The sequence below is a fragment of the Anguilla rostrata genome, chromosome 12, assembly GCF_018555375.3.
Source record: "Anguilla rostrata isolate EN2019 chromosome 12, ASM1855537v3, whole genome shotgun sequence".
NCBI lineage: Eukaryota > Metazoa > Chordata > Actinopteri > Anguilliformes > Anguillidae > Anguilla > Anguilla rostrata.
The window spans coordinates 8,706,409-8,733,908 of NC_057944.1; the positions used below are offsets into that span (position 1 = coordinate 8,706,409).

General features: G+C 52.8%; 1 protein-coding gene across 5 annotated transcripts in view; it reads left to right on the forward strand.

The window, feature by feature from the left end:
• Window positions 1–27,500, forward strand: part of msi2b (musashi RNA-binding protein 2b) — a 239,845-nt gene that overhangs the window by 50,262 nt on the left and 162,083 nt on the right. For all 5 annotated transcript variants that reach the window (XM_064301190.1, XM_064301189.1, XM_064301188.1 and 2 more), the window contains one exon: window positions 18,213–18,305. In XM_064301190.1, coding sequence (XP_064157260.1) covers window positions 18,213–18,305 — 93 coding nt within the window. The remainder of the gene's footprint in view (window positions 1–18,212; window positions 18,306–27,500) is intronic.

Sequence of the window (27,500 nt, forward strand, 5' to 3'; positions counted from 1 at the left end):
CCACACCTGCTGAATTCCTGAGCAGGGTCGCGGGGGGCGCTGGAGCCCATCCCAGCATGCTTTGGGGCGAGAGGCAGGAATACATCCTGGACAGATCGCCAGTCTATTGCAGGGCACCATCGGAGTATATGAAAGTGTAACATTGTATTTCTACATAATTAAGCGCCAACACCGCGCACGCTTAACGGGATTATTAGGCGATCGCTTGGCGTGTGTGTGTGTGTGTGTGAGTAATGTGTGTGTGTGTGAGTAATGTGTGTGTGTGTGAGTAATGTGTGTGTGTGTGTGTGTGTGTGTGTGAGTAATGTTGTGTGTGTGTGTGTGTGAGTATGTGTGTGTGTTGTGTGTGGTGTGTAGTAATGTGTGTGTGTGAGTAATGTGTGTGTGTGTGAGTAATGTGTGTGTGTGAGTAATGTGTGTGTGTGTGAGTAATGTGTGTGTGTGTGTGTGTGTGAGTAATGTGTGTGTGTGGAGTAATGTGTGTGTGTGTGTGAGTAACACTGTGTGTGTGTGAGTGTATGTGTGAGTAACACTGTGTGTGTGTGTGAGTAACGCTTTATGTGTGTGTGTGTGTGTGTGTGAGTAATGTGTGTGTGTGTGTGAGTAATGTGTGTGTGTGTGAGTAAGTGTGTGTGTGTGTGTGTGTGTGTGTGTGTGTGTGTGAGTAATGTGTGTGTGTGTGAGTAATGTGTGTGTGTGTGAGTAATGTGTGTGTGTGTGTGAGTAATGTGTGTGTGTGTGTGTGTGAGTAATGTGTGTGTGTGTGTGTGAGTAATGTGTGTGTGTGTGAGTAATGTGTGTGTGTGTGTGAGTAATGTGTGTGTGTGTGAGTAATGTGTGTGTGTGTGAGTAATGTGTGTGTGTGTGAGTAATGTGTGTGTGTGTGGATGAGGGGGAGAATAAAGTTTTCACGCCTGTCTGTTCGGATGGAGCTGCCTCCATCTCTGTGTTCTCTGCAGACTCCGCCGGATGCAGAGTTTTCGGGCGGACCCTCGGATCGCTCCGTGTCGTGTGCGTTCCGCGAATTCTGCGAACCCGCCGCGTCCTCCCGTCTCCGCGCGAAGCTTAAAGAAACCTGCTTTCCCAGATGACTCCTCCTCCCGTGCTCCGGGCTCTCTCCGGAGAGGCGGTCTCGTCGACGGCTCGTTGCCGTGACGGCGCGGCTGTAGCGTCGGGTGGCTCGCGACGGGAAGCGCGTATCCCGGCAACGACGCGACGGCAGAGCGGCGGGGGGTGTTTTCGGCAGGCCGCGAAGGTTTCGACAGCGGACAAACTAAAACACGCTGCCTTGTTTACACTTTCGAATTTTTTTGGAAGTCAAATTATTTCTGAATTGCGAAATCCATTTTGACGGGCCTAAGTAGCCTAATGCCCCCCAACGTGATACACAAAGCAAACAAAAAGCAAAACTAAGGAAGTTACTGTACACTGGATTAGCTTATTAAAAGGCCATTATTAACGTCGCTGTTCTAAAACAAAATAAAAATATTGAATTTCTGAGCGTCGGCTCTTGGCAACGAATGAAGTTCGGAGTTCCGTTCTGAGGCTACGCTGTTATTATTGTGATTGTTATTGTTTTTTTTGCGTTGAGGGGAAAAATGCGACGGACGTTCCTGTAAAAAGCGAGTTTGATTAAAGCGTTAAGCGGAGAGATGTCCTGAAAGGTGGAGGAGCTGCTCTGAGCTTCGCGGGCCAGCGTGCGCTTCACACTCATTTTCATCTGATTTGCATGCTGGAGAGAATGAGCTAATTGCCATTTAGGCTCCACAGAGGAGGTTGTGCTGTCGGGGGGGGAGGGGGGGACACGGCGGGGCTCTGGGGTTTGGGCTGGATCCGCGCGGCTGTTCCGTGGCTAGCCGAGTGCGTGCGGGGAGGGGGGGGGGGGCACGTGGTGTTCGCGCTCTCAAGGTTTTAACTGAATACGGAGAGCGCCGGTTTCTTAGTCTGGTCCTGGAGCGCCACAGTGTTGTTGGGGGGAGGAGGGGGGTGGGAGGGAGGTTGGGGGGGGGGGGGGTGGAGGGGGACCAGGTGTCCGGAGGTTGCAGGACGGAGAGGTCTGGTCATGGTGTCTGGTGTAGGGGGCTGAGTCTTGTGAAGCAGAGCAGGAGTTTAGCTGTCTGATGGGTTTGGATTCGATGCGGGTCCATAACGGTCACCGGTGGATGGAGAGGAGGAGAGGGGGGCGACTTGCCTGAGCCTGGGGAGGTGGTGGATTTGGGAAAGAGCCGTCTGGGCGTCCCTGAGGAAAGACCTGCTACAGTCTGGGGGGGGGGGGGGGGGTAACCAGCACCCGGGCTAGGGGCTGTGTTGAGTATATGGTGAGGAGGAAGCTGGGTCTCTGGGTGCTGCTAGTTTATATTATAACAAATGTAATGTAGTTGTTTTTGTTTTTGGTGATGTGCTTCACACCTTAAGTAATATTACTTGTTTCTTTTTTACACTATGTAAATATGTTTATTATTTTTATTGTTATCGTTGTTGCTATTATTATTATTATTTATTTATTTAAAAAAATATATTATTATTATTATTATTATAGTGTTGTGGGTCATACTTGTTGCATGTTGTTCATGTGGTTTCTGTGTCTTACATGTACATTGGCAATAAGACTATAGTTATCCTGCCAGTAGAGCACTGGATTGGATTGCATGCTCCAGAAACTCAAAGTGGGTTTGAACCGTTACCGTTACCGGAGTGTGATGGGCCTTCCCCTCCGTTCACACACTCCGCCCGTCTCCCTGCCCTGCTTCGGGAGTTTGGGAGTCTTATTAATTAAGACGGCAAACTCTGTTTGAGCTCAAATATTTCCCCCACCTCCGACTTATTAAAATTTTTTTTCTCCGCTGATATCGCTACAGGACTGACGTGAAGCGAGCGAGGTAGAACATTTAGAACACTTTTGAATTTGTGTTTGGGGTGGGGGGTGGGCGGTGGGGTGGCAGGGGGGAACAGGGCGGGGGGGGGGGGCTTGATTAAATTGGCGGAAGCACTGCCAGCGCTGTGAGACGGCCATGTTGACTCCCCCTGCAGCGCCGTTCGTCTCATATTAGCCCGGAGAATGACACGTAAATAAATAAATAAGCAGATAAGGTCGTGGCGGTATTGATCTCAGACTTCTGAGAAGCGAAAATTCATGCTCAGGTCTCAATCCTGACGGCAGAGTTCTGGGAAGCGTCGGGGCCACAGCTGCAGCTAACGCCTCTCTCCAGAGCGTTCTGATTGAGTTAAGCAGTTAGGCTTGCGTCTCTCTCTCTCTCTCGCTCCCTCTCTCTGTCTCTCTCCCTCTCTCTCCCTCTCTCTCTCTCTCTCTCTCTCTCTCTCTCTCTCGCTCGCTCTCTCTGTCTCTCTCTCTCTCTCTCTCTTTGTCTGTCTTTCTCTGTTTCGCTCTCTCTGTCTCTTTCTCCCTCTTTCTTTTTTGTAAATAATGGGGATTTTGTGGGTATCTTTTTCTTTTTATTATTATTAATAAAGGGAACTTAAAAGTTTCTCCCTCTCCCCCTCTCTCTCTCTCCCTCTCTTTCTCTCCAGCTCATTTTGTTTCCTAGTATTTAATGAGTAGATTTATTTTTTTGGGGGTGGGGGGTTCAGAGGTTTTATTATGCCCTGTAGCTAAGCCGCTGAAACGGGCTCCTCTCATTGGCTGAAGACTGATGTGGAGGGCAGATGGGAAATGGAGATGGACTGACTGCGCAGACCGAGATATTTTCTCCCATTATCCTCTGCTCTTCTGGGGTGCAGTTCAGTACGGAGATGCGATGCCCCCCCCCCCCCTTCTCCCTCTCCCCCCTTGACAAAGGCTTTGTGCTGGAGAAACGCCTCATCCACTGCTTTAAAAGTAAAATGTTTTCTTTTTGTTTAGCCGTTAAGATCTTGCGCTGGCCCCTGAGGTCCGTGAAATTGCTTCGGCAGTTTCCTTCGTACAGTCTCAGTTTGGTCATTTAGCCGACAGTGGCATCCAGACTGCGGCCCGGGGACATCACAGCACAGCACATCGCCGCAGGTACAACCTGTCTTCAGAAATAGCCGCCTGTAGCCTAACAGTTGGACTGCTAACACTAACTGCTAACTGCAGTCCTGGCCTGTAGCAGTTTGACTGCTGACGCTAACTGCTAACTGCAGTCCTGGCCTGTAACAGTTGGACTGCTGACGCTAACTGCTAACTGCAGTCCTGGCCTGTAACAGTTGGACTGCTAACGCTAACTGCTAACTGCAGTCCTGGCCTGTAACAGTTGGACTGCTAACGCTAACTGCTAACTGCAGTCCTGGCCTGTAACAGTTGGACTGCTAACGCTAACTGCTAACTGCAGTCCTGGCCTGTAACAGTTGGACTGCTAACGCTAACTGCTAACTGCAGTCCTGGCCTGTAACAGTTGGACTGCTGATGCTAACTGCTAACTGCAGTCCTGGCCTGTAGCATTTGGACTGCTAACGCCAACTGCTAACTGCAATCCTGGCCTGTAGCAGTTGGACTGCTAACGCTAACTGCTAACTGCAGTCCTGGTCTGTAACAGGTGGACTGCTGATGCTAACTGCTAACTGCAGTCCTGGTCTGTAGCAGTTGGACTGCTGATGCTAACTGCTAACTGCAGTCCTGGTCTGTAACAGGTGGACTGCTGATGCTAACTGCTAACTGCAGTCCTGGTCTGTAGCAGTTGGACTGCTAATGCTAACTGCTAACTGCAGTCCTGGCCTGTAACAGTTGGACTGCTGATGCTAACTGCTAACTGCAGTCCTGCATGCCCGCTTGTGGTTGGGGAGGGGCTGATGCGGCTAAGGTTAGTTGTAATTGGAGGAAGCCCAGGCCAGCTAACCCCCGGTGTGGTGAACATGACTGTGCAGCTGCCGTGGACTTCAGGCCCTGGCTGGTCACCTTCACCCGGGGCTTGAACCCGCGTTCGAGGTGAGCGTCCTCACCGAACGAGGCTCGTCCACTGAATGAGGAGCTCTCACAGATCTGAAAACAAAACCATTGGGCACAGACAGTCCGTCACTGCCCTTTGTAAAACCGTCCTCCCGATTCTACAAAGTTAATTTTCTCGCCCCGGGCCGACGGTTTCGGGGATACGAGGTCACCCCGCGGTGGCGTTTTGCGTGCTTGAGAAGCTCTGCTGTGCAGATGTTCCGCTGCCGGTGCCCGTGGAGGAGTGACCGCGAAACCACTGAAGAAGAAAAAACGAAAACAAAAACAACAACACTGTCTTTCTGCTATTTTTCGCCGTTTCATTATTTTATTCCTATTTTTGTGTTTGTTTTTGTTCTTATGAGGATGCTGTCTGGACAGATAATGCCAGGCTTGAATAGAGGGAGCGGAGACAGGAGAACAAGAGAGAGGAGAGAGAGGGAGAGAGAATGAACGAGGGAGAGGAGAGAGAGAAACGTAGAGAGCGGAGGAACGGCAGCGGACTGGACTTGCCACCAGCTGGTTTTCTCATTTCAGAGATGAGAGAGCATAAGATCTATCACACAAAAGGCACTTTTTCTCCTCTCTCCCCCTCTCTAGCTCTCTCTCTCTCTCTCTCTCCCTCTCCCTCCCTCTCTCTGTCAAAGTGAAGTAGCTTCATTCTCTCTCACCTTGCTCAAGCGATAGCCTTGTTGCTTCATGCGCGGTTTTTTATTGAATTTCCAGGGACGGAACAATTACTGGCTCTCCAGTGGAGTGCTCTTGTGCATGTTCAGCCTAATCATTAACGGCGAGAAGTAGCGCTGTTTCCAACGTCGGGGGAGCACTTAGCACGCTGGCTTAATTCGGTGCGTCATTTGATAGAGATTCCATTCGCCGTCTTTCACGACAAAGTCGTAACCAGTCACGGCACAAATAAATAAAAAAATAAATAAAATGAAAAGAATTCCTACACACACAACAAGGAGGAAGACCTCGACTGTCACTGTGTGTTAATTATAGCTTACCGCGTGTAAATAAACTGTATTTTTTTACCTGTAGCACATAAGCAGATGCAAAATAACTTGGCCGGCCTCGCAAGTTACATATGCTATGGAATGATTGCACTATATTTCAGTATTTTATTGGCCTTGGCTAATTTAAATATGAAATGTTAAATTTCATACTCATTAAAAATATTTAATTCACAAAAAAAAAAAGTGATGTGATTGTGTCATTGTCCGCTGGAGATTCCCTTTTGTGTGTTTCTCTTAAATTGCGTATTTAATGCATTTGGTTTAATGTGAGTTTGCTGGGTGGGATCAGTGGATGTCTGGTGCCTTGTGTAACCTGCGGTGGGGTGAAGAGGCCGTGGAGTTTAGGAGGGACCCTGCGACAGGGCTGTCAGCTGCACGGGGCGGTTTTTGATCGGATTACACTGAAGTGCCAAGATAAGGTTATTGAAAGATCCCGCTGTCGATTTCTCCATATCCGTCTGAAGCCGGCCAAACTACATTTCCCAGCATTTGCCCTTAATTCTCGTAAAAAAAAAAAGAAGAAAAAAAGAGTGTTTCTGGCTGGCCAAGCGATCACCGAAATGAACTTGTCAAATGGTTCTTGTGAAGGAAAAAAAAAGCTTGAGTTTAAGTCTGAATTGAGAACGGAGTTAAAGGAATTCAGCACACCGTCTTTGAGCTGATCCCCAATAAGTTGTTTCTGATGTGATTTTCTAAGATACCGGCAAACTGTTGTGAGCACAGTCTAATCTCCACCGGTGAGATTATACAGATCCTGCTGGAGCACGTCAGCTTCCTGCTTCTTTCCATTTGATACTTCCCTGCTCCCAGCTGTACCGGCTGTGTGTCCTTGATGACACTGCGCTCTCTTCATGTCCCTTAGTGATGACACTGCGCTCTCTTCATGTCCCTTAGTGATGACACTGCGCTCTCTTCATGTCCCTTATTGATGACGCTGCGCTTTCTCCATGTCCCGTAGTGATGACACTACACGCTTTCTGTCTTGCGGTGATGACACTGCGCACTTTCCATGTCCCTTATTGATGACGCTGCGTTTTCTCCATGTCCCGTAGTGATGACACTACACGCTTTCTGTCTTGCGGTGATGACACTGCAGTTTCCATGTCCCACTGCGATGACGCTGCTCTCTCTGTTCCCATAATATGGTCACAGGTGAAACATGACCAAATTAATAATACTACAGGGTGACTATAATAAGTACCCGTCTGCATAAATTCATCATTTGATAAAACTGTGCAGGCTGTTCCAGGATCAGTCAGAGACCTGCGATGAAGTGCTGTAACACGGCGTGTGCCTGAGACCGACTGATCCTGTGACACCTTCAGAAGCCCGTCCCTCTGGAGTCCTCCAGGCGCGCGACTCTGGAGCGTCTGACCGGCGTCTCTGGCTCTCAGGCTGCTCCGGCTGCTCCCCGGGCCTCTCTACCGCGGTATCGGTGACGCGGGATGGGTGGAATAGCGGAAAGCAGATACGGTCCGAGCGCACCGCCGGGGGGGGGGGGGTAAAAACCGCCACGGCCCGGCTGGGTATCGACACCGCCGCGTGCAGCCCGATGACGCAGAGATTGAACTGATTATCCCCCGCCAGACGCTCTCGCTGTTTTCTCCCCGCCCCTTTCTTAAGGCGCGCGTTTGATTATTTATTTTCACGCCGACGTTCCGTGGACCAGCGAGCCTGATAGAGCCGGTCAGTGTGAAGCGCGGCTCAGTCACCCCCCCTCCCCTGCGCGGCGGTCGATGATCCCCCCCCCTCCTCCGGCTGATAAAGTAGAGGCGTGGGACACGCGGGGCCGCGGCGGTGTGCAAAGTGGGCTAATCCGCCGTCGATGGGGATTTGTGTAGCCGCGGACGAGCGGACGCACCCCTGACACGGACCCGCCATCGATTACGAGGACGGGGGGGGGGGGGGGGGGGGGCCTAACTCAGCGGCTGCTAATCGGCCCATCCGGGGGGACACCTGCGCCTCCCAAACCCCACCAACGGACCTGCTCCCCCCAGCACTGAGGAGGGCACGCTAGGCCAGATAAACCCAGAGCGCATTCCAGTTTGGGTACTGTTACAGACTTCTGCTGTGTGTGCGTGTTTGTATGCGAGTGTGTGTGTGCGTATGTGTGTGTGCGTGTTTGTATGTGAGTGTGTGTGTGTGTGCTTGCTCGTGGGTGTGTGCGTGTTTGTATATATATGTATGTGTGTGTGTCTGCGTGTTTGTGTGTGTGCGTATGTGTGCGTGCACATTTGTGTGTGTGTGTGTGTGTGTGTATGTGTGTGTGTGTGTGTGTGCGTGTGTGTACATGTGTGTTCCTGCGTGTGTGTGTTTGTTCCATACGTATACACACACACACATACGCGTGTGGATGTGCAGATTTGTTGTGGAGAGTTCCCTTCCTTCGCGGAGCGGTCCGTCTGTCAGTGTCATTTTTAGAAAGCTCTCGACAAAAGAGCTGTCACAGCTGTGCTCAAGAGCGCTCCACTGAAAGCTCACACGGTCTGCGGCGTTGCATCATGGGAGCGTACAGTGCATTCATATCGCCACAGCAACGGGAACGCGGACGCGTTACACACGCCGAGCGCGGCGGAGATCTGCGAGCGCCGCGCGACCTTTCGCCAGGCCGCCGAAGCGCCGTTAGCACGATGTTAGCACGACGTTAGCACGACGTTTCTGTGACTGATACTGATGTGTCCGGCTCATAGCGGTGGTCTGTCTCGGCGGCGGCGTTAGGGTTCGGTCAGGGTACGGTCTACAGGGCATGCTTGGGGGAGGTGCACGTGATAAAGAGCTGAGTGTGGCCTGCAGACTGATTTCACCACGTTATCAGATCGTTTTTAATAAGATATTTGAAACTGATTTAATAAAGGGGTCACGCTGGGACCCGTGTTCTCTGGCTGTGGGGGGTGCTGTGTGTTGAAGTCGCAGGCCCCCCAAATTAGAGGAGCTCTATTCGAGTTAACGACGTTTCGATGGCACACTGGGTTGCCGGAAAGTTCTCGGCTGCCTTTGAATTCTCCGTCTGGTGAGAGCTGTGCTTTTAGGGGTTTGCGCCGTGAGTTGGTATGACGATGAGTCATGTGGAAAGGGGGTGCACTGTGTAGTGGGGGGAGGACATTTTACTCTTTTCTCTATGCCGTGACAAGCTTATTTGTCCTCGAATACTCAAGTGCTCCTTTCTTCGGGTGCCTGAAAGGTCCGTTTTACAGGAGCAGACCCACTTTAAAAGTGTCGCAGAGCATTTCCTCCAGCTTTATGCTTTGCGCAGAACGACGGGACAGGAAATCGGCGAACGAGCACCTGACAGGTGCGTAACCGAGGGCGACGATCGAGAACGCGAACGCGCGACGGAAAACGAGTCTCTCGCGCTGTGCGTTAGCTGGAAAGCTGCGACTCGCTTACGCGAATCGCTTTGGTTTATGAATATGGGCTGCGAGAGTTCGGCTGTTGCTGATTTGTAGGCCGGGTCGGATATCCTGACGTGATATTTTCTGTGGACGTTTTTTACGACTAGCGTAGCCTTGAATAAACCGCGCTGCATTAATGCCAGGCCCGTTTGGCTCACGGAAACCTCACAAACTTTTCGTTAACGTGCTTTTAAATTAATACTTTTCACAGCATCAAGTGCAAAAACAATATTTCATTTTATGCCAAGAAAGTAATAAAAAAAACAGTTGATTGTATATTTCATCTTGTGTTGTTCTTATAGCAGTCATATTTGATTATTTAAATTTAAATTTAAGTGTGGTTGAGTGAACAGATTGAACCTGTCCTAGTTAGCTAGTTTGAAATGAATACAGATTGTATTGCCATTGTTTCCTTTTCCATGCTAATGTATGTATATGTGCATTTGCCCAAGTACCATAGCTAATGTTAATTTTGACTCCAAATAATTATATACCGTGAAACAAAAGTTTAAAATTGTAACAGGATTCACTCACTAGAGAACATGCTAATAACTAATGCTGCTGCTTGGATACTAACAAATGAAACTATTTATTAAAATCGGTGAGCTGGGCAAAGATATCAGTGGTGTTACTGCTTCTAGTGGCAAACTGAAGAACATATGCACACACATGCAACAAGATGTTTATTTATGTATTTTTCCATTTTAATAAATTGGTTGCGCTTTGTAGTTTTCATTAGACAAAAAATAAATTTAGATTGTCTAAGCGATTAACCCCTGTGTTCTGTTATTAGCACCTGGGAAACTGGTAGCCTGGGTCAAGTATACCCAGGAAATTATTGGGATCTTTTTTTTTTACAAAAATAAAAACTATGCAAAAATGCTCATATATCATCTTTATCTCAAAACAGTGGGAACAGTATATATGGGTAATGGTTGGCATTTCTCTCTTGCTATTTAACAATAAAAGTGTCATTCATTTTGTGATGAAGATGTGATTTATTTATAATATCCACCATAATGAAGACATGGAGGACATATAAATTATGTTTCCATTTTAATTATTTGTGAAAAATTAAAATGAAACAAGGTTTTCTTGCAGTAGATTATTGATATTTATTGTTTTGACCTGACGTTCGCAATTATTTTTCATCCTTATTTTATTATAGTCAAAGACACCAAATAGGAAAAAAGGCATAAAGTAAATATAGGTGATGAACAACAAATAGAAACACAAAACAAGAACCATGATTTACACTTGTTTAGTCTCTGGTTATGAAATACCCTTCTCAAAAGTGTCATTCCTCTTTTTCTAAAAGTTTGTTATGTCTTTGCATGTTAGTTTCCTCTTGACCGTATTTTTTATTTATTCTTAAATTTTCTTAGTAATGCATTTAGTTAGGATGACGCCTGTTCTTGGGGGGGCGGCTGCTTGAATTGGTATGATTGGATAAGGGTGTATTTGGGAACCCGCCCGTGCATTTTGATTGGTGCGCAGACCTTTGCGTGAAGGGGTTGAGGAAGGTGAAGATGGTGGTGATTCTTGAGAGAGAGAGTGATACTGAATGTATCTCCCTCTCTCGCGCCCCTTTTTGTGTTCTGTCTGTCCTTTTCCTGTGTCCCCATCTTCCTTTGTTCTTTGAGTGACCGCACTTTACAAACCGGTTTTTAACCGAACTGAACGACAGCAGCAGAAGCCGTAGGGTCCCTCCGCTCCAGCGCAGGAGCTCGGGTCTGCCGAAGCCCAGTTAGCAGTGTGTTCTCCTGGTCCTTTCGATGCTGTTGTTTCTGTTTCTGAAGCGCAGTCATACCCCCCCCCCCCGGACAGGTGCGAGCAACATTTAAACCGGGTCAGTTTGACCCCAGAGTGAACACAAACTGTGTGCAGGTCCCACTCCTTCTTTCCTTGCTAAATAAATGGCCTCTTTATGTGCAGAGGGTTCTGGGGGATTCTGCTTGATGGAGGGCCGCAGTTGCACAGTGCGTTTGTGCGGTCACTGCGTGCGGTGACCTGGCCTGGGTGCCACACGCCAGTTTCACTGCGACGCTGCCACTGTGCGGCCCTGTTAATCACGTCTTGTTCTCGAGAGTGTGAAAGTATTTGAGACCAGCGCGTTAAAAACTGCTCTCCTCGCGCTCTGCGTCAGTCACCGGTTCGCCTCGCCTTCCAGAACGTAGTTCACACGCACCTGCTCACACGGGCACAGTTACCCACGGCATAGGTATAGTCTCGCTTAATAAAACTTGTTCGACCGACAACAAACAAAAAAAAAAAACGGCGGTTGGACGCGACCCCGTGTCCCGCCGGTTTACCGTGCGTTTGGTTAGGCAACGGCGATTGGGACGGGCGGGGCGCGCTCCTCTCCCCGTCCCGCCGCCCGCCCGCCCGCGCGCGGGAGATGGGGTCGGCCGCAGGTTCGCCTTCAGCACCTCCGCTCATTACCTGAGTAAAAAATAAAAAAAACGTTTGATTATCCTCCGCTGGGCCGGGGGGAGGAATTTCACGCCCCCGGGGAAGAGGAAATCGGCCGGCCAAATTGGACCCGCTGATGAAACTCTCCCCCCGCCGTCCCCGACTCCGGCCGGTTTGAGAAATGACGCTCGCGCGCGTTTCCACATCCTCGTTCGGGGGCCGCAAATGGCAGCGTGGGGCGGTGGGGGGGTTGTGGGGGGGCGAAGGTCTCAGAAATGGCAAGGTCTCATTGTGTGTGCGGGAAAAGAATGTAAAAAATAAAGAACCCGCTCGCTTTAAAAATGTACACTGCTCCCAGCATAATAGAGTAAGTAATTTGTTAAGTGCCTGTAACTCCCTTGCTAAAGTTGCTAAGAATTTGCCTGAAGCGAGCACTTAATTAGCATATTAATTTTTCAGGACGGCTTTGAGGAGCACTTCTCAGTTTTTCCAATTTTTTTATGTCATTTTTTCTTCTCCCTGATGTATAAATATATTTTTTTAAATCCATTTTTAGACGGGCAGAAGGCTGATTGGGAGATGGGCGAGGCGGTGTGTGTGTGTGTGTGTGTGTGCTGTGCGTCAGAAATCACAGGTGTCCGGCAGTGTGAGGTGTAAACGGTAACGAGGCTGCGGCCAATCACGCGCTGTCCTGCGGGGGCCGCCGGCCGCGATTGGTCGAACTGCATAACTCTTGTCGTGACCGTTTGATTGTGGGTTGAGGCGTCGAGCAGGTCTGGGCTTTGAAAAGAAAGAACCACCCGGACGTCCTGGCTCCAGTTGTTCGGGGGTACGGTACTTACCCCTCAGCCCCTCTGTGAGCAGTTAAGATGAATGTATCTCATTGTCTTTGTTTGAGCAGTTTGGGGTTTTTTTGCGCGCTGAGTTTGCGATCTCTTTCTAAAGCGGAGGATCCAGTTGGCTGGATCGCAGGATTTGTTTTGTGTAAAGCAAACGGCACTGTCCTGTGCCCATGGTGATTTAGGGTGTTAGCTCAGGGCTGGTGTAGCGTGCAGGCGGCCGGTGGAGTCCGTTATGAAATCAGTGGATGAGCTCATTTCATTACGAAGCCCATTTTTTTAAAAAATGGAAAAGACGGGCACGGAGCACTCTGTAAGGAATTGCCCCAATGTGTCACCCCCCTTCCCCCAATCAACGCAACCCCCTCAACACTCCCCCCTTCCCCCAACCAACGCAACCCACCTCAACACTCCCCCCCCCTCCCGCCGACCAACACAACCCCCCCTCAATCCTCCTCCCTGATCTAATCAGCTGTATGTGTCTTATTATTTGTGTTCCAGTGCCTGAGATCCAACATCATACATACACACACACACACACACACACACACACACACACACACACACACACACTCACACACACACACACACACACCTCGTTTCGAGTACTTCCTGACACAGAACAGATCACATTTATCTCAGGTAAGCCGTGTGTCCAGGGTCCACGTGCTCGCACTGCTCTGTCTCTGCCAGGTTGCCCTCTCAAACCGCTCGCTTAACCTGCTGAAGAGGTTCAGTCTAATCAGCTCTCTCTCAGGGGCGCGATGTGTTCCCCTAACTAACCAAACGGCTTCCCTGCTCGGCGTGTGTCCTGTGTCTGGTGTCGAGTGAGGCGTCTCGCTGTTCTGGTCCTCATCGTGATGCTTGACCCTGCCCCGTCGCTAATGGGGCCAATTAAGAGAGCAGGTGCTTTCTGTGCCCGCGGTGCTAGCGGGCATTAGCCGAGTTTGCCCCTGGACCGTCGTTTCCTGACCCAGTGCGCGTTTCCTTTTTGAAGATGTAGTTTTATCGCTCTCCTCGGTTATTTCAGTAAAGCACACAGGGCACAAGACGGACTTTCCGAGATTCCAAGAGGAATCCCTGCAAATTTGGGGGCACTTGGGACTTGGGAAACCCTAGAGGAAGGCTGACCGCATCGACCCTCGTCTTCACGATGTCAGTCGGATCGCTCGAAGTCCGTCTTTCCCCCGCCGTGTTGCTGTCAGGTTTTCGACCCGCCATCTTTGCGCTTGCTGTGAAATGTAGTGGCGGCGATGCATTCTGCTCCAGTGGGGTGGGGGTGGGGTGGGGGGGGGGTGTGGTTTTGGCAGCAGCAGCGGTAGGGGGGGGCGGGAGGGGCTCACGGGACCTGTCAGACCCTAACTTAGCCGTCGACCGGGCTTTTTCCGCTGCTGCCGCTGAAACTGCTCACACTGAGCGCGTGCAGCCTGGAGCCGCCGCCGTCACGACTACATTTACAGAGAGGGACAAAAAAACCCCCAAAAAAGCAAACGTGACGGGGCGCATCTGGCACTCGGGCGTGTCCCCGGGAGTCGGGGAGCGCTCTCTCTCTCTCTCTCTCTCTCTCTCTCTCTCTCCCCCCGTGCGTCACGACGTAGCGCGGGGCACCGCGGGGGGTGTTGGGGGGGGGGGGGAGCCTCCTAATCAACGCGGTGCGGAGACGGCGAGGGGGAAAAGGGGGCGGGGTCAGCGCGGCTCGCTTTAATCAGGGCCCGAGAAAGCGGGGAGACGAGGAGGGAGAGCGGCAATTAAAACATTTTTAAAAAACACCCGACGTGCCTCCGCACGCCCGTCCGTCTCTCCATCTTCACACGCTCGCTTTCTCTCCTTTTATTCACGATTTATTCACTCGTTTCTAAAACCGGCGTTTTACGTCGGTCTAAATGAATCCGGAGAAATCCGTCGCCGGCAGTCGACGGAGGACAGGGAGCGGGCGGGAGCGCTGGAAAAGGAGCTTCTCCGGTCACCTCGCGGATCGGACAGAGCCTCCGGCGACCCCTCGATTATGACTCCAGCGCGGATGCGCCGTTTTACAGGGGGAGGGGCCAGGCGAAGCGCTGCGACTCGTTCAGGAAGCGTCGATTAGCCCGAGCCTGGCGCCGCGGGCCTCTCCCACGCTTCGGGGCTCCGGGTCGTCCCGCCGGCCGTCTAATTAATATCGATCCGCCGAGCAGACCGGCCTGACCGGCTTTGGCTCGATCTCTCTTTTCCTTTTTTAACTTTATCTATTTATTTATTTGTTTATTTTGTTACTGGTATCTCCTGAAACGATCTCGCCTTAAGTACCTTGCTGGAAGGTGCGGCTACAGTGCCCCCAGCCCCTCTTTTGGGATTTGAACCAGCAACCCCCCCGCCCCCCCGCCCACATGTTGATCCTGAAAATGATAAGGAACCGCGCTGATAACGATTAGTGTTTCTGGGCCGAAGGTTAATAAAAAAATTGTAAAATAAAAAAGGTTTTTTTTTTTCTTCCTGAGGTTCATCTTGTGATGTATCTTAATGATGTCCCCCGCCCTGCCCCCAGGGGATTGTGGGTGACGCCAGCTCGCCTGTCTGGCTCCTGAAAAAGACCATTTTCCTCCTGAATCTCTTGGAGGGGCTTTAAAGTTTAAAGAGAAAAAATACGTGAAGCCCTTTTTTCCCCCCCACCTCCTTTAATCCCTCTTGATGTGTAAAGAAACCGCACACTGAACAATGTGTGAGGTGCGAGACCTCATTCCCCACACAATGGAGCGCGTCAGCGCGTAATCCCCCCTCCCAACAAAATCACGGGCACGGGTTTTGACCTTCGACCTCTGCGCGGTCCCTTTCTTTGCAGAATCTACAGATTCCGCTCGGTGACAAGCAGCTGGCTGAGAGGAAATGAGAGAGCGAGAGAAAGAGAGAGGGATGAAGAGCGAATGAGGGGGGAGAGGTGGGGGGGGGGAGTCCTATGTGAATTTGGGTAAATCTCTTGGGGGTTAGGTGGACTTCTGTCGGGTGCGCTTGTTGAGGTGGCCGAGTTCTCTCCCACAATGCTTTGCTTTCGTCGCCTCTTTTCTGTTTTATCGGTCCCCAGCAGCCCCACGGGGGGGGGGGCGGGGGGGGAGGGGGCTCAGGCACAGCGCCCATGAATAACAGTATCTTTCACCTGCAGCCTGACGGGTGACATTCTCGCTGGGGGAGGTCGGGGGGGGGAGGGGTGTAAAAAGGCAGGAAATTACTTGCCACCCCGCGAACGACCGAGTCCCGCCCGCCAACGATGACAGCGGGGCCGAAAGCGCTCGATCAGCAGCGGCTCGGGAAAACCCACAAACTCAGCCGATTGTGAGCGCTTATATATTTATACACGCCCGTATAAACACGCACTCCCCCCCCCCACCTCCCCCCACGCCGAGCGCGGAGTTATTCCCGTTTCTGAGCCTGTCTGAAAGGCCCAGATCAGCCATTCCACATCTCCACCCCTTCTCCAGCGCCGTCCGCGTTTGAGCGCCAGCTCGGGTTTTTATCTGAGGAGTACGCCGCTGTGGTACCCCCCCCCCCCCCGGACAGGGTCAGCAGGTCGGAGAGCTGTTCCCGCACGTGCGGCGCGTTCATCCGGTCTGGGAGTTTTGGGCTGCCGGCGGTGCAGAGAGGGCCTGGGACGGGTGCAGCCTCCGCCCCCACAGAGGAGCCTGTGGCACGTGTGCAAACATGGAAGACGGTGGAGAAACGAGCCTTTCGAACGATCTGAGGAAGAACCGACGGTGTCTTTCCCCAAGGGAGGAGAGGAGAGGAGAGGAGAGGAGAAGAGAGGATGGGAGGGTGTTTTCGTCCGTCATCGTTGCCCTGGAGAAACGGAGAGAGTTATTTGCGTTGTTCTTGGATTGAGAGTGAGCCCCTAGCATTTTTTTTCCCTGCTCTCTGTCAGAAGACATAAACAGAGTGCAGGGAAAAAAAAGCTACAAAACTGTTGTAGATGAATGCAGCTCGTCTGAACAGCTGTACAGGATGTGGGAGGAGCCTGGCAAGGGGAGGGGCTGTCTAGGATGTGGGAGGAGCCTGTCGAGAGGAGGGGCTGTACAGGATGTGGGAGGAGCTTGGCGAGGGGAGGGGCTGTACAGGATGTGGGAGGAGCTTGGCGAGGGGAGGGACTGTACAGGATGTGGAAGGAGCATGGTGAGGGAATTGGCTGTACAGGATGTGGGAGGAGCCTGTCGAGGGGAGGGGCTGTACAGGATGTGGGAGGAGCCTGTCGAGGGGAGGGGCTGTACAGGATGTGGGAGGAGCTTGGCGAGGGGAAGGCCGAAGCCTCGGCAGGGCTGTGTTGTTGTTAGGCGGGTCGCGGGAGAGGCATGTGAGCGCTGTTGATAAATACTCATTACTCCGTTCGCACCATGGCAACGCTACCACAGAGGGCTGATGGGTACTGTCACCACGGGGCAGGGAGAGGCCAGCGGCTGGTGCTCGCCCCATCTCTCTTTCTCTCCCTCTCTCCCTGTCTCCCTCCATCTTTCTCCTCCTCCCCCCGTCTCTCTCCTTCTCCTCCTGCCTCTATCACCCTCTCTCTATCTCTCTGTCTGGACTTTAGTATAATATAATCGTACTAATCACCACCACCTCTTAGTGATGGTGGTTCTAGGTTAGTAGTGAGTCGATCTTTAGTGATTGTGGTCTGCGGTTAGTGGTGTGAGTTGCTCTAAATGGTCATGTTGAGGTATTTGAAGGTGAAAAGCTTGGGCCCGTGATGTGTGGAGCACACTGCTGGGGTACAGCCCGTCCAGGCCTCGGTGTCCTGGTCACGGGGGGTACTGCTTTGGGCCGGCCTGTCTCCGGGCGGGACATGGACCGGCGGCGGGACAAGGTCGTGGACACGGTCGGCCGATCGGGGGGGGCGCTGGCCGTTAGCAGTAATCCCACGCTCCACTCTCCCCCCCCCCGCTGAACACAGAGCCGGCCCCCGCTCCTCCTAAATATTCAAGGTGCGAGGCGTATTTTTTTTTAGGAATTGATTGGCTGTCATAACGGTGCCTGAGTGGAGCGCGCCGGCGGCGATCACGAGCGGAACTGAGTTTTATGGGCCTCGTCGCCCGGGGGACCGCTGAGAGGGGACGCCGGCCGGCTCTCTGCGCGGGTCGACGGTAAAGAGGCGGAGCGCGGGGGGTGGGGGAATCGCCCGGAGGTCCGCCGCGGCGCCCGCCCTACCCGCGCTCGCGTGGAACAAAGAGGAACGACGCGAAACGCTGCTCCGTTTCAGCAGAGCTAGCTGCTCCCCCTGCTGGCCAGGGGTGGTAGTACATGCAGGCCACCTTTGTGGTGCTCAAAATGTTTTGCCAATAGAGCTTTTAACTTCAGCACCTCCAGGTTTAAAATGTCCTTCCTTTGGTCTTATCTGAAACAGAAACGCGGAGACTCAGAGGGTACCTTTCTGAGCGCGTTGTTCTGAGTGTCTTGTTCAACTCCTGTTCCCCATACTCCAAATCCTGAGTTGAGTCCTGGTGTTGAGTTGAGTTGAGTCCTGGTGTTGAGTCCTCGCTCTGAAACCTGAACCCGTTCCAGGCTGACCGTGAACCTCTGCATGAAGGCTGTTGTGAATGTTGCTGAGACACAGATTGATTGTGCTGAGACCGCCCTGCTCGTGATGCCTTTGAAACCTTACACTTTGTGTCTCTCTTTCCCCTCTCCGTTTCTCCAGATGGTCACGAGAACAAAGAAGATATTTGTGGGCGGGCTGTCGGCGAACACGGCGGTGGAGGACGTGAAGCAGTACTTTGAGCAGTTTGGGAAGGTGAGTGCTGACTGGCCGGTTTTTCCCCCTCCTTCCCGCTTTGCGTGGTGAACGCAGCGCTGCTCGTCGGCGTGTCTCTGCTCCGCGTGTTCTGGACGTGGACTCCCGCTTGGGTTCCGGAAAACATTCCCCCTTCCCCCAATAGAATGCTCTGTGCAGTGTCTGTGTCCCCCCCTCCCCCTTCCCCAGGCCGGCTCCTGTTCAGAGTGAGGGTGCTGGGTGGGGTGCTGGTTTTTTGGTCTCATCTCCAGGGCTGGTAAAAGACAGGGGTGTTCCCTCTACTGCCAGTCAGCCCCCTCCCCTCCCCCTCCCCCCGTCAGTCTCCCAGACGAGTCAGGTGATCGATCGGCGCGGCACGGCTGTCGGCGTCCGGCCCGGCAGAGGCTGCCCGAGCACAGCTTGCCGTCGGCGAAGAGTCAATCCGGCGAAGACCAACCAATTAATTAGCCTTCCCCTCTCCGAAAATGAGAACTGACTGCCGTAAACAACGGAGCCTTTATCCTGGAAGGCGAGGGGGGGGGGGGATGGAATTAAGGGTGGCGGGTGGCGGATGAAATGGGGGGGAGGGGGGGTGTCGGCTGTCAGTCAGCTGTCTGGAACGCGGCGCATTAGAGTTGGCGGGAGAGCGGAGTGCGGATGGTGGTGAGATGGGGGCGGGGTCTCTGCGGTGAGTCCAGAGCTGGGAAGGGAACAGGTGGTGCGGTCGCCCTGGGTGACCGCGAAGTGTCTTCCCGCCCGGCGATCTCGGGGCAGCCCCCCCCACCCCCCCACTCCGCTCGGACCCTCTGTCATTACTGAAAAAAAATAAAAACTACGAGATGCAGGAAACTTGACATTGAGCTGTAAAAGAGAGAAAGCTTCGCCTCGTTGAGTATTAAAAGTCAGCAAAAAAGAGTTTGGCGGCGTGAAAGGCGCCGGACGGGGGCGGGGGCGGGGGCGGTGTCAGAACGTCCCGTGAGGAAGGTAACTGTGCAGGCCCCCCCCCCCCTCCTCACCGGGTGATCTTCCGTTTCGCTTCCTTTTTCTCGAGAGTGGGGACGCCCGTCCTGCTTTTCCCAGCCCCCCCCCCCCCCCCCCCCCCATTCCAGGAGTCCGGTCTCGGGGGTTCGGCCTGGGCGGTGACCTCACCCTTTCCCCCTCACGGATCTCCGTCTTTCCCCCGCGAGCGTGGAGCGAAAGCAGGAGGAGGTTAGCGGAGCCGCCGCGAGCGTCTCAGAGCTCTTAAACCCTGGTTAGGGCTCAGACCGTATCCCCGGGTTACAGAAAAGCCAGAGCCTTATCCGGGGCCCTATAAGTGTGTGATAAGGCCTTACAGTCAGCGGTTACCCATGCATTGTAAATCAGGCACAGGCTTGGTTAGTACTCGGATGGGAGACCTCCTGGGAAAACTGAGCTGCTGCTGCTGCTAGTGGCGTTGATGGGCCAGCAGGGGGCGATCTGCCCTCTGGTCCGATAATCCCCAATGCCCCAGTGCAGTGATGGGGACACCGTGCTGCGGGAGGCGCTGTGTTTTCTTTATGTGAGAAAAGCGCTATGTAAATGTGCGGCATTAGCTGTTGTTATTGTTAAAGAATGAATAACGGAACTATACGTCGGTAAAAATGCAGTTCCGGACCGTGTCAGTTCTGACTCTGGTCGGTAGCTCATAGGGCGATGCGCGGTTGGCAGTTGCGTCTCCCCGGTTGCGGGGTGGTTCAGTCGGTCAGGGGTCCACGTTTCATCGCTCCTGTGACCCCCGCTGGCCCCATTAGGGCCCCCCGTAGACTGCATATCAAAGCCGCCCACGACAGGTCTTCCTCTGCCTCCACTCTATAGCTGCGCTTCGCGGTGTGACAGGAAGCAGTGGCGACACCGTGTGTTTGGGAGGGGAACTGCAGATGTCCGTGCTCTCTCGAGTTGGCTCTAGGGTTTGCGCATGAACACGACTACAGTTATGGATACTTAGACATTAAGAATAAGAGTGGGAATCGGATATATGCAAAAATACATCGTCTATTTTTTTGTCCGGCTTGACAAACGATAGGAGACGTGATATTAAGATTTGAGCTGAGTTTCCCGATTGAGAGTTTCCCTGCAGGAGTGCAGGCAGGGCTGTTAACGCGTTGTGTCTCTGAACTCTCGGCCTCCCGACCCTCTTCCTTAATAATGCATTTAGCGTTTATTGAAGCCGACTAGCCGCCGGCCGTGTAATTTCAACGACGCGGAATGCGGTCGTTAATAATTGACGAAATATTTACAGCCGCGCCGTGTTCCGAATTGCTGACTTAATGTCTTACATCTGCGGGACTTGTTAAGCTTCGCTCCGAGCCGCTCGCTCTCGCGGGGGGAGACGGGCCGCCGGGTTTCGCCGCTCCTCTTTAAGGGAACCCGCTCTGCGTTCCGCGCGCCGCCCGCCGCGAGACAGTCAACCGCTATGAGACTCGAAACGAAAGCGTTTTTTTAAATAAAAAAAACCCCTTGCTCCGTCAGACAGGAAATTAGTTTTAGTCTGGTAATTCCATTTCGGTTTTTTTGAAATGCAGTTCGCTGCTGTTCGGACACTTGCCAGTGGGAGAACGTAAAGTGTGTGTGTGTGTGTGTGTGTCTGTTGGTGATTACTCCATCCAGGGTTTCGTATTTAGTTAATTTGGCGTACCTGGTGGGCCATTAACCACTCCTAACGACAGGCTGTTGCTTGGCGCCGGAAATAAAAACGACAGGGTCGTTAGCGGGAAATCTTTCCGCGCCGTGGAACACCAGCAGGTGAACCTGAGTGCATCAACTGTCAGATAGGTCACATGACTCTTTTGATTGGTTTTTTACAGTTAGCGTACCAGACCTGTCTATGTTGGAATTGACCTGCACCTGTGCCAGTAGACCTGGGTCAAGTACGTATTTGTTTTGGATTCAAATACTTTTCTGTGCTCTATTGATCTTGCCTGGTGTACTTGAGCCAGCCAATATGACCAGAAGGCGGGGTTTGCACTTTTTGAGAGTACTTCATTGGTTCCGATACATTAGACGAGATCAGTAGAGCATAGAAAAGTATTTGAATTCACAACAAATATGTATTTGACCCAGGTCTGGAGTGTACCGACCCCTGCTAGCTCTCCATGACACGAGGGTGTGTGCGTTTTATCTGTAAATAAATAGGATGGACATCACTCGGGGGGAGTGGCAGCCTGGCTGAGTGGTGTGGTGAATAGTGTGTTAGAGAGAGCGTGAGTCAGGGTGTGTGTTAGAGAGAGTGTGGGGTGTTAGTGAGAGCGTGTTGGCGTGTGTGTTAGCGAGAGCGTGTTGGGGTGTTAGTGAGAGCGTGTTGGCGTGTGTGTTAGCGAGAGCGTGTTGGTGTGTTAGTGAGTGTGTTGGGGTGTTAGTGAGAGCGTGTTAGTGAGTGTGTTGGGGTGTTAGTGAGAGTGTGTTAGTGAGTGTGTTGGGGTGTTAGCGAGAGCGTGTTGGGGTGTTAGTGAGAGCGTGTTAGTGAGTGTGTTGGTGTGTTAGTGAGTGTGTTGGGGTGTTAGTGAGAGCGTGTTAGTGAGTGTGTTGGGGTGTTAATGAGAGTGTGTTAGTGAGTGTGTTGGGGTGTTAGTGTGAGCGTGTTGGGGTGTTAGTGAGAGCGTGTTGGGGTGTTAGTGAGAGTGTGTTAGTGAGTGTGTTGGGGTGTTAGTGAGAGTGTGTTAGTGAGTGTGTTGGGGTGTTAGCGAGAGCGTGTTGGGGTGTTAGTGAGAGCGTGTTGGGGTGTTAGTGAGAGCGTGTTAGTGAGTGTGTTGGTGTGTTAGTGAGTGTGTTGGGGTGTTAGTGAGAGCGTGTTGGGGTGTGTGTTGGTGAGAACGTGTTGGTGTGTTAGTGAGAGCATGTTGGTGTGTTAGTGAGAGCATGTTGGGGTGTGTGTTGGTGAGAACGTGTTGGTGTGTTAGTGAGAGTGTGTTGGTGCGTTAGTGAGAGTGAGAACGTGTTGGCGTGTTAGTGAGCGTGTTGGGGTGTTAGTGAGAGCGTGTTGGTGCGTTAGTGAGAGCGTGTTGGGGTGTTAGAGAGAGTGTGTTGGCGTGTTAGTGAGCGTGTTGGGGTGTGTGTTAGTGAGAGCGTGTTGGGGTGTTAGAGAGCGTGTTGGGGTGTTAGTGAGAGCGTGTTGGTGCGTTAGTGAGAGCGTGTTGGGGTGTTAGAGAGAGTGTGTTGGCGTGTTAGTGAGCGTGTTGGGGTGTGTGTTAGTGAGAGCATGTTGGGGTGTTAGAGAGCGTGTTGGGGTGTTAGTGAGAGCGTGTTGGTGCGTTAGTGAGAGCGTGTTGGGGTGTTAGAGAGAGTGTGTTGGCGTGTTAGTGAGTGTGTTGGGGTGTGTGTTAGTGAGAGCGTGTTGGGGTGTTAGTGAGAGTGTGTTGGGGTGTTGGTGAGAACGTGTTGGGGTGTTAGAGAGCGTGTTGGGGTGTCAGTGCTTTAGCCGGTGAGTGGCTCAGGCTGCGGCTCTGTGAGCCGCTTTGTGTGGTGCGCATTGTGCACTCCTCCTCCAGGGCCCCGCGCGGTTTTGGGGGGCGGGCGCGGGGCGGTCAGCCGGAGTCGCTGGAACCCTGGCGCGAATCCGGCGTCCATCGATCGGTCCCGTCTGTGCGCGGGTCAGCTGTGCTGAGCCGTGGTGGCGGCTTTGTCCAGCCCCCGAAATCTCATCCAGCCCACAGAATGGGAGGCAGCAGGGACGGGGCTGAGTCCTTTAAGGAGAGAAAGAGATGGGAAAAATAAAGAGAGAAATGGAAAGAGAAAGAAAGAAAGAAAGATTGAAATAGAAAGGCTCTTGCCCTCAGCTCTGGGACACAGCCCCTCTCCTCTGTGTTCTCCTGGGAGGCCGAACCAAAATGAGAAATTACTGAAGGGTGGAGGAGAGGAGAGGAGAGGAGAGGAGAGGAAGGACTCCGCTCGTTCTGTGTCTTTTGAGTTTGGGGAATTAGACCTGTGATAAAGTTTGACCCCCCCCCCCCACCACCCACCCACACTCCCACTGTCCCTCAGAAGGCAAGGCTCCAGCCCAGGGAGAGGTCTGTTAGTTTTTAAATGGGATTCCAGAACCTCCTTTTTCAAAAACGCCTTCCTCAAGGTCGGGCAGCGATGGGCGAATGAAGAACACTCGATTAATGAAGAAAACTGCCCCCAGCCAAACCCCCCCCCAAAAAAACCAGCCCTCCCCTCAGAAATACAGTCTTACCTGCACATACTGTTGCTGGGGCAGTACTTGTGCTGCTGTTGGGGTAGTGAACCCCCCCTCCCCCCTTCACGGTCAGTGTGTGTGAGTTTTTGTGTTTTTGAGTCTGTGATTGGCTTTTTGGTTTTGTGCTGCGGCCAGACTGTTCCCAGATCAGTTTCCATGGCGGAGGGAATCCCCAGTTACTCTGTGTGTGTGTTCCTCCACTGATCTCTGATCTCAGTTGCGCGTCCCCAGCGAATACTTCAGTGAACACACATCATTTCCAGCTCTGGGGCTTCTGGTTGGATTTTTATTTCTGTCCTGCTGAAGAATCTCTTATTTTTATCGCGCGCGAGAGAGAGAGAGGGAGGGAGAGAGAGAGAGAGAGAGAGAGAGAGAGAGAGGGAGAGAGAGAGAGGGAGAGAGAGAGAGAGAGAGGGAGAGAGGGAGGGAGAGAGAGACAGAGAGAGAGAGAGAGAGTTATGAAGTCTTAAGGCGGACTGTGGCTAAGCACCAGGGAGGTCTCCCGCCGGTCTCTTAACAGTCGCTGTGTAAACCGTCTTTCAAAAGCGGGATTCCCAGAACGCACCTGCGGGGGGCCGGCAAAGCTGGCCTCCCCCTCCGTGGCATCGTGCGGTTGCCATAGCGCCGTTGCCGCGGCCGCGGCGAAACCCAGCCGGGTCGCTCGCGGTTACGGGCTGGCGAAGCGGAGGCTAACTGGGCTCGCCGCAAATCATGCAAAGAGAAGAGATAAAAGGGGAGGAGGGAGAGAGAGAGACTCGGACCACTGATTTAATATTCCCCTGACCTTCCTGTGCTCCCTTCAGCTACTCAGCTACTCAAGAAGAAAACTGGGGGGGGGGGGGTGTTTAAACTGCCCCATGAGAATTGGAAACGGTTACTGCTTCTTCCGTCAAAATCTTTCCGTCGAACCTTAGCCCTGCTGTTCTCAGGTCAGGCCCGAACAGCGGCCTCATTTAGAAACGTGCGCCCCCCCGGCTGATCTGGGGTCAGTGGCGGAGGCCTGTCTCTGCCCTTCACCCGTGTGGGCAGGTGACCCGTGTCCGTCCTGCGTTCCCAGTTCGTTACGTCAGAAGCTGCCCTCCTTCCCTTTTCCCCCCCTCCTCCGTTAATTTGGAGGTTTGGTTTAATCGCCCCTCCGCGCTCCTGGGAGCGTGTGTGGCGCTCTAATCGCCGCGTGCGCTGACCGCGCGTCCCCTGAGAGGCCCTGAGCGGGGCGTGGCGAAGGAGGCGGAGTCTGAGTCCTCATGGGCGGGGCCACCGCTGTCGTCAGAGCTGTAGGGGTCTCTGACACGCCCAGCCGGCCAGAGGAAGTTTGCTAACTTGGATAATAGACAACGCCGATGTAGATAATTTCTGGTCACCGTGACATGGTCTGTGGGGTTGTGGTATTTTCTGGAAGTTTCCTGGGAAACTTTTCTCATTCTCAGCCGACACCACGCTCTGCGACAGAACACTACCGTAGGTGACAAAGCGTATCCCAGCATGCTCTAGTACCGTACTGTGCATTGTCCAATAGCGTCTTTCCTCCTCCAAGGGGAACAGCAGATTACCTGGCCTTCCTTTACGGGAGTGTCAGTGGGTCACCTGCTAAAACACCTGCTTGAAATACCTCACCACCTGTCGTCAGAGACGATTGGTCGTGACAGAGTGGGATTTTCAGCACCTGCTCACATCAGCACATCTCAAAGACAGCTGGTGAGCAGTAATCTGTGTTAGCCATTTTAGGTGTGAGGTCACAAATATGTAATTAGAATGTTCTCAGCTGAGCATTCTAATGCTGATGTCACAATCACTGCTGGTGACTGACAGCAGTGGAGTTCTAGAACACTGGCTTAGAATCCAGAAAAAAGTACATTCTAAAAAACCTGGTCTTGAAAGGGTTCAAAGTAATTGCACTCACTGTTTCATCCTGGCTCCGCCTACTACACAGTTTTGAAAAATGATTCCTGGGGTGGGTGTAGTAGGCGTGTCCATCTCATTTGCATGAAGTGTTCTCTATGCAGATTAATTTGTATAGCGTGGCTATGCCTGGCTCTCGAAACTTGGATCATTTGACATCACGATTTGGGTGGGGCTAGAGTGGAATGCGGAAAGCGGAAAGAAAATTTCAAATGTTTAGAGGGCAGTGAAAAGACTCTTTTCTACCATTCTGCCAAATGATATTATCTCAGAAAATGTTAAAATAACGGCATGGATTAAAATGTTTCATTATGAAGTAGGCATACAAACACGTTTTCAGCAACAACAACAAAAAGCGTGATCTAGAATGTAATTACTGATAAACAAACAAAACACGGGAGATGTGCAGTTGAGCGCTTGTTCGGAGGGGAGGATCTGGAGCTCGTTTGAAGTTTTTCTTTTTCTTCCTTCCCCCACCCGCCCCCGGTGTGGATTCCCCTGGAGGACAGGACGACACTGGCCCGCACAGGGCGTCCTATCAGAACGCCTCTCTCCGAAGAGGGCGGGGCCAGTCGGGAATGCGCGCCTCTGCGCTTTGCGGGTGCGAAGCGAGCCAATTAAAACGTGCGGGAGATCCGGGGACGTGCGGAGGCATACATCATCTCCCCAGGCCGTAAACAGCGCGTCCCCTCCCCGCCCCCCCCGCAGGTGTGATGTACGGTTTGTTTGTGTGACTCATGATTAGTGGCCTCCCCCCTCCCCCACGCTGTGCGGGAAATTAACGCTCCCATAGCGCGCTTTGAGGTACGGCCTGAAACGTGCCCCCCCCCCTCCTCCCTCCCCCCTCTGCTGAGGCTTTGCCGTGCCGACACCGGGACCGACGTCCGATCGCAGCGATGCAACAATACTGGAAACAGTCTTTCAGAATTTAAACTGCTTCCTGAACGAACGGCTGCAGCGTCTAACCTCCTAAAACAAAACAACCCGCAGGGCTTAAAACAGAGAGCGCCGCAGAGCAGGACAGGAAGTGGAAAACGATAAGCAGAAAGACGCCATTAGTTGTTGCTGTTGCCTCTTTACTTGGGGGGGACGATAAAATAAAATAAAATAAGTGGTTCTGGTGGGAGTCGAGCTGGACCCTGACTGGTCCGCGGACTCCTGTATTTCGTCTGAGACGACCCCGGCCTCCTGTCGGGATAATGGCCTCCCGCTCACGGTGCCTTTCCTCACGGCTAAATGGCCCTGTTTAAATGGCCCTGTTTAAATGGCCCTGTTTCTCCTGTCTGAGGCACGGGAAGATGTGGGGGGAGGGGGTTGTTTTGTTGAGTTTTTTCTCCGTTTTACCGTTGGTTTGATTCAAGTCCTAATGAAGCCCTGGAGGTATTGAGCATCTTGTGCAGTTTGCAGATCGTGTTGGGGGTGTTTCGGTGGGGGGGTTTTGGGGGGGGGTAACGGTGGAAAGAGCGCCCAGACGCGTCGGCTCGCTCGCTCGCTCAGGTGGCAGCGTGGGACGGGGCGGGGCTTCGGAACGAGGCACATCTGCGTCCGACAAGGGCTGGCGAGGCTGGTTTTAGATCGCTTACCGCACATGCCTCCCAAAATTACCGCCCTCATACCGGGGAGGGGGGGAGAGGGGAGGGAGGGGCTGGGGGGAGGCAGTGAAGGGTGGGGAGGGGGGACCGGTGGGAGGCAGCGAGAGAGAGAGACCGCATCTGTTACGTTCCGTTTCCGCTCTTCGTCGTCTGCGTGCGAAAACGCATCAGCGTCCCCCCCCACCGCCCCCCCCCCCTTTCTGACTCGCGCTGCCGAGTCGGGGTGCGCGTGGGGGACGGCGGGCGGCTCTCCGGCGGGCATGCTAATTAGCCCAAAATGTCACGACGTCACCTGCCTCCTAACCAGCTTTGAGCGGGAAAGAGAGACGCGCACCGGGCCGAGGGGGGGGGGGGAGACAACGCTGGCGCCCCCGCCGTCAGAAACGCCGCGCTCTCGCCGAGCGCACTTTGCCGAATCTTAATAGTTTTAATCCCGCCCCGCCCCCCCCCCCCGCCCCGCCCACCCCCTCCCCCGGCTTCGCTCGTACCGCTACGGCGCGTGTCACCCGCCTGGCGTACGTTGTCTGGTTT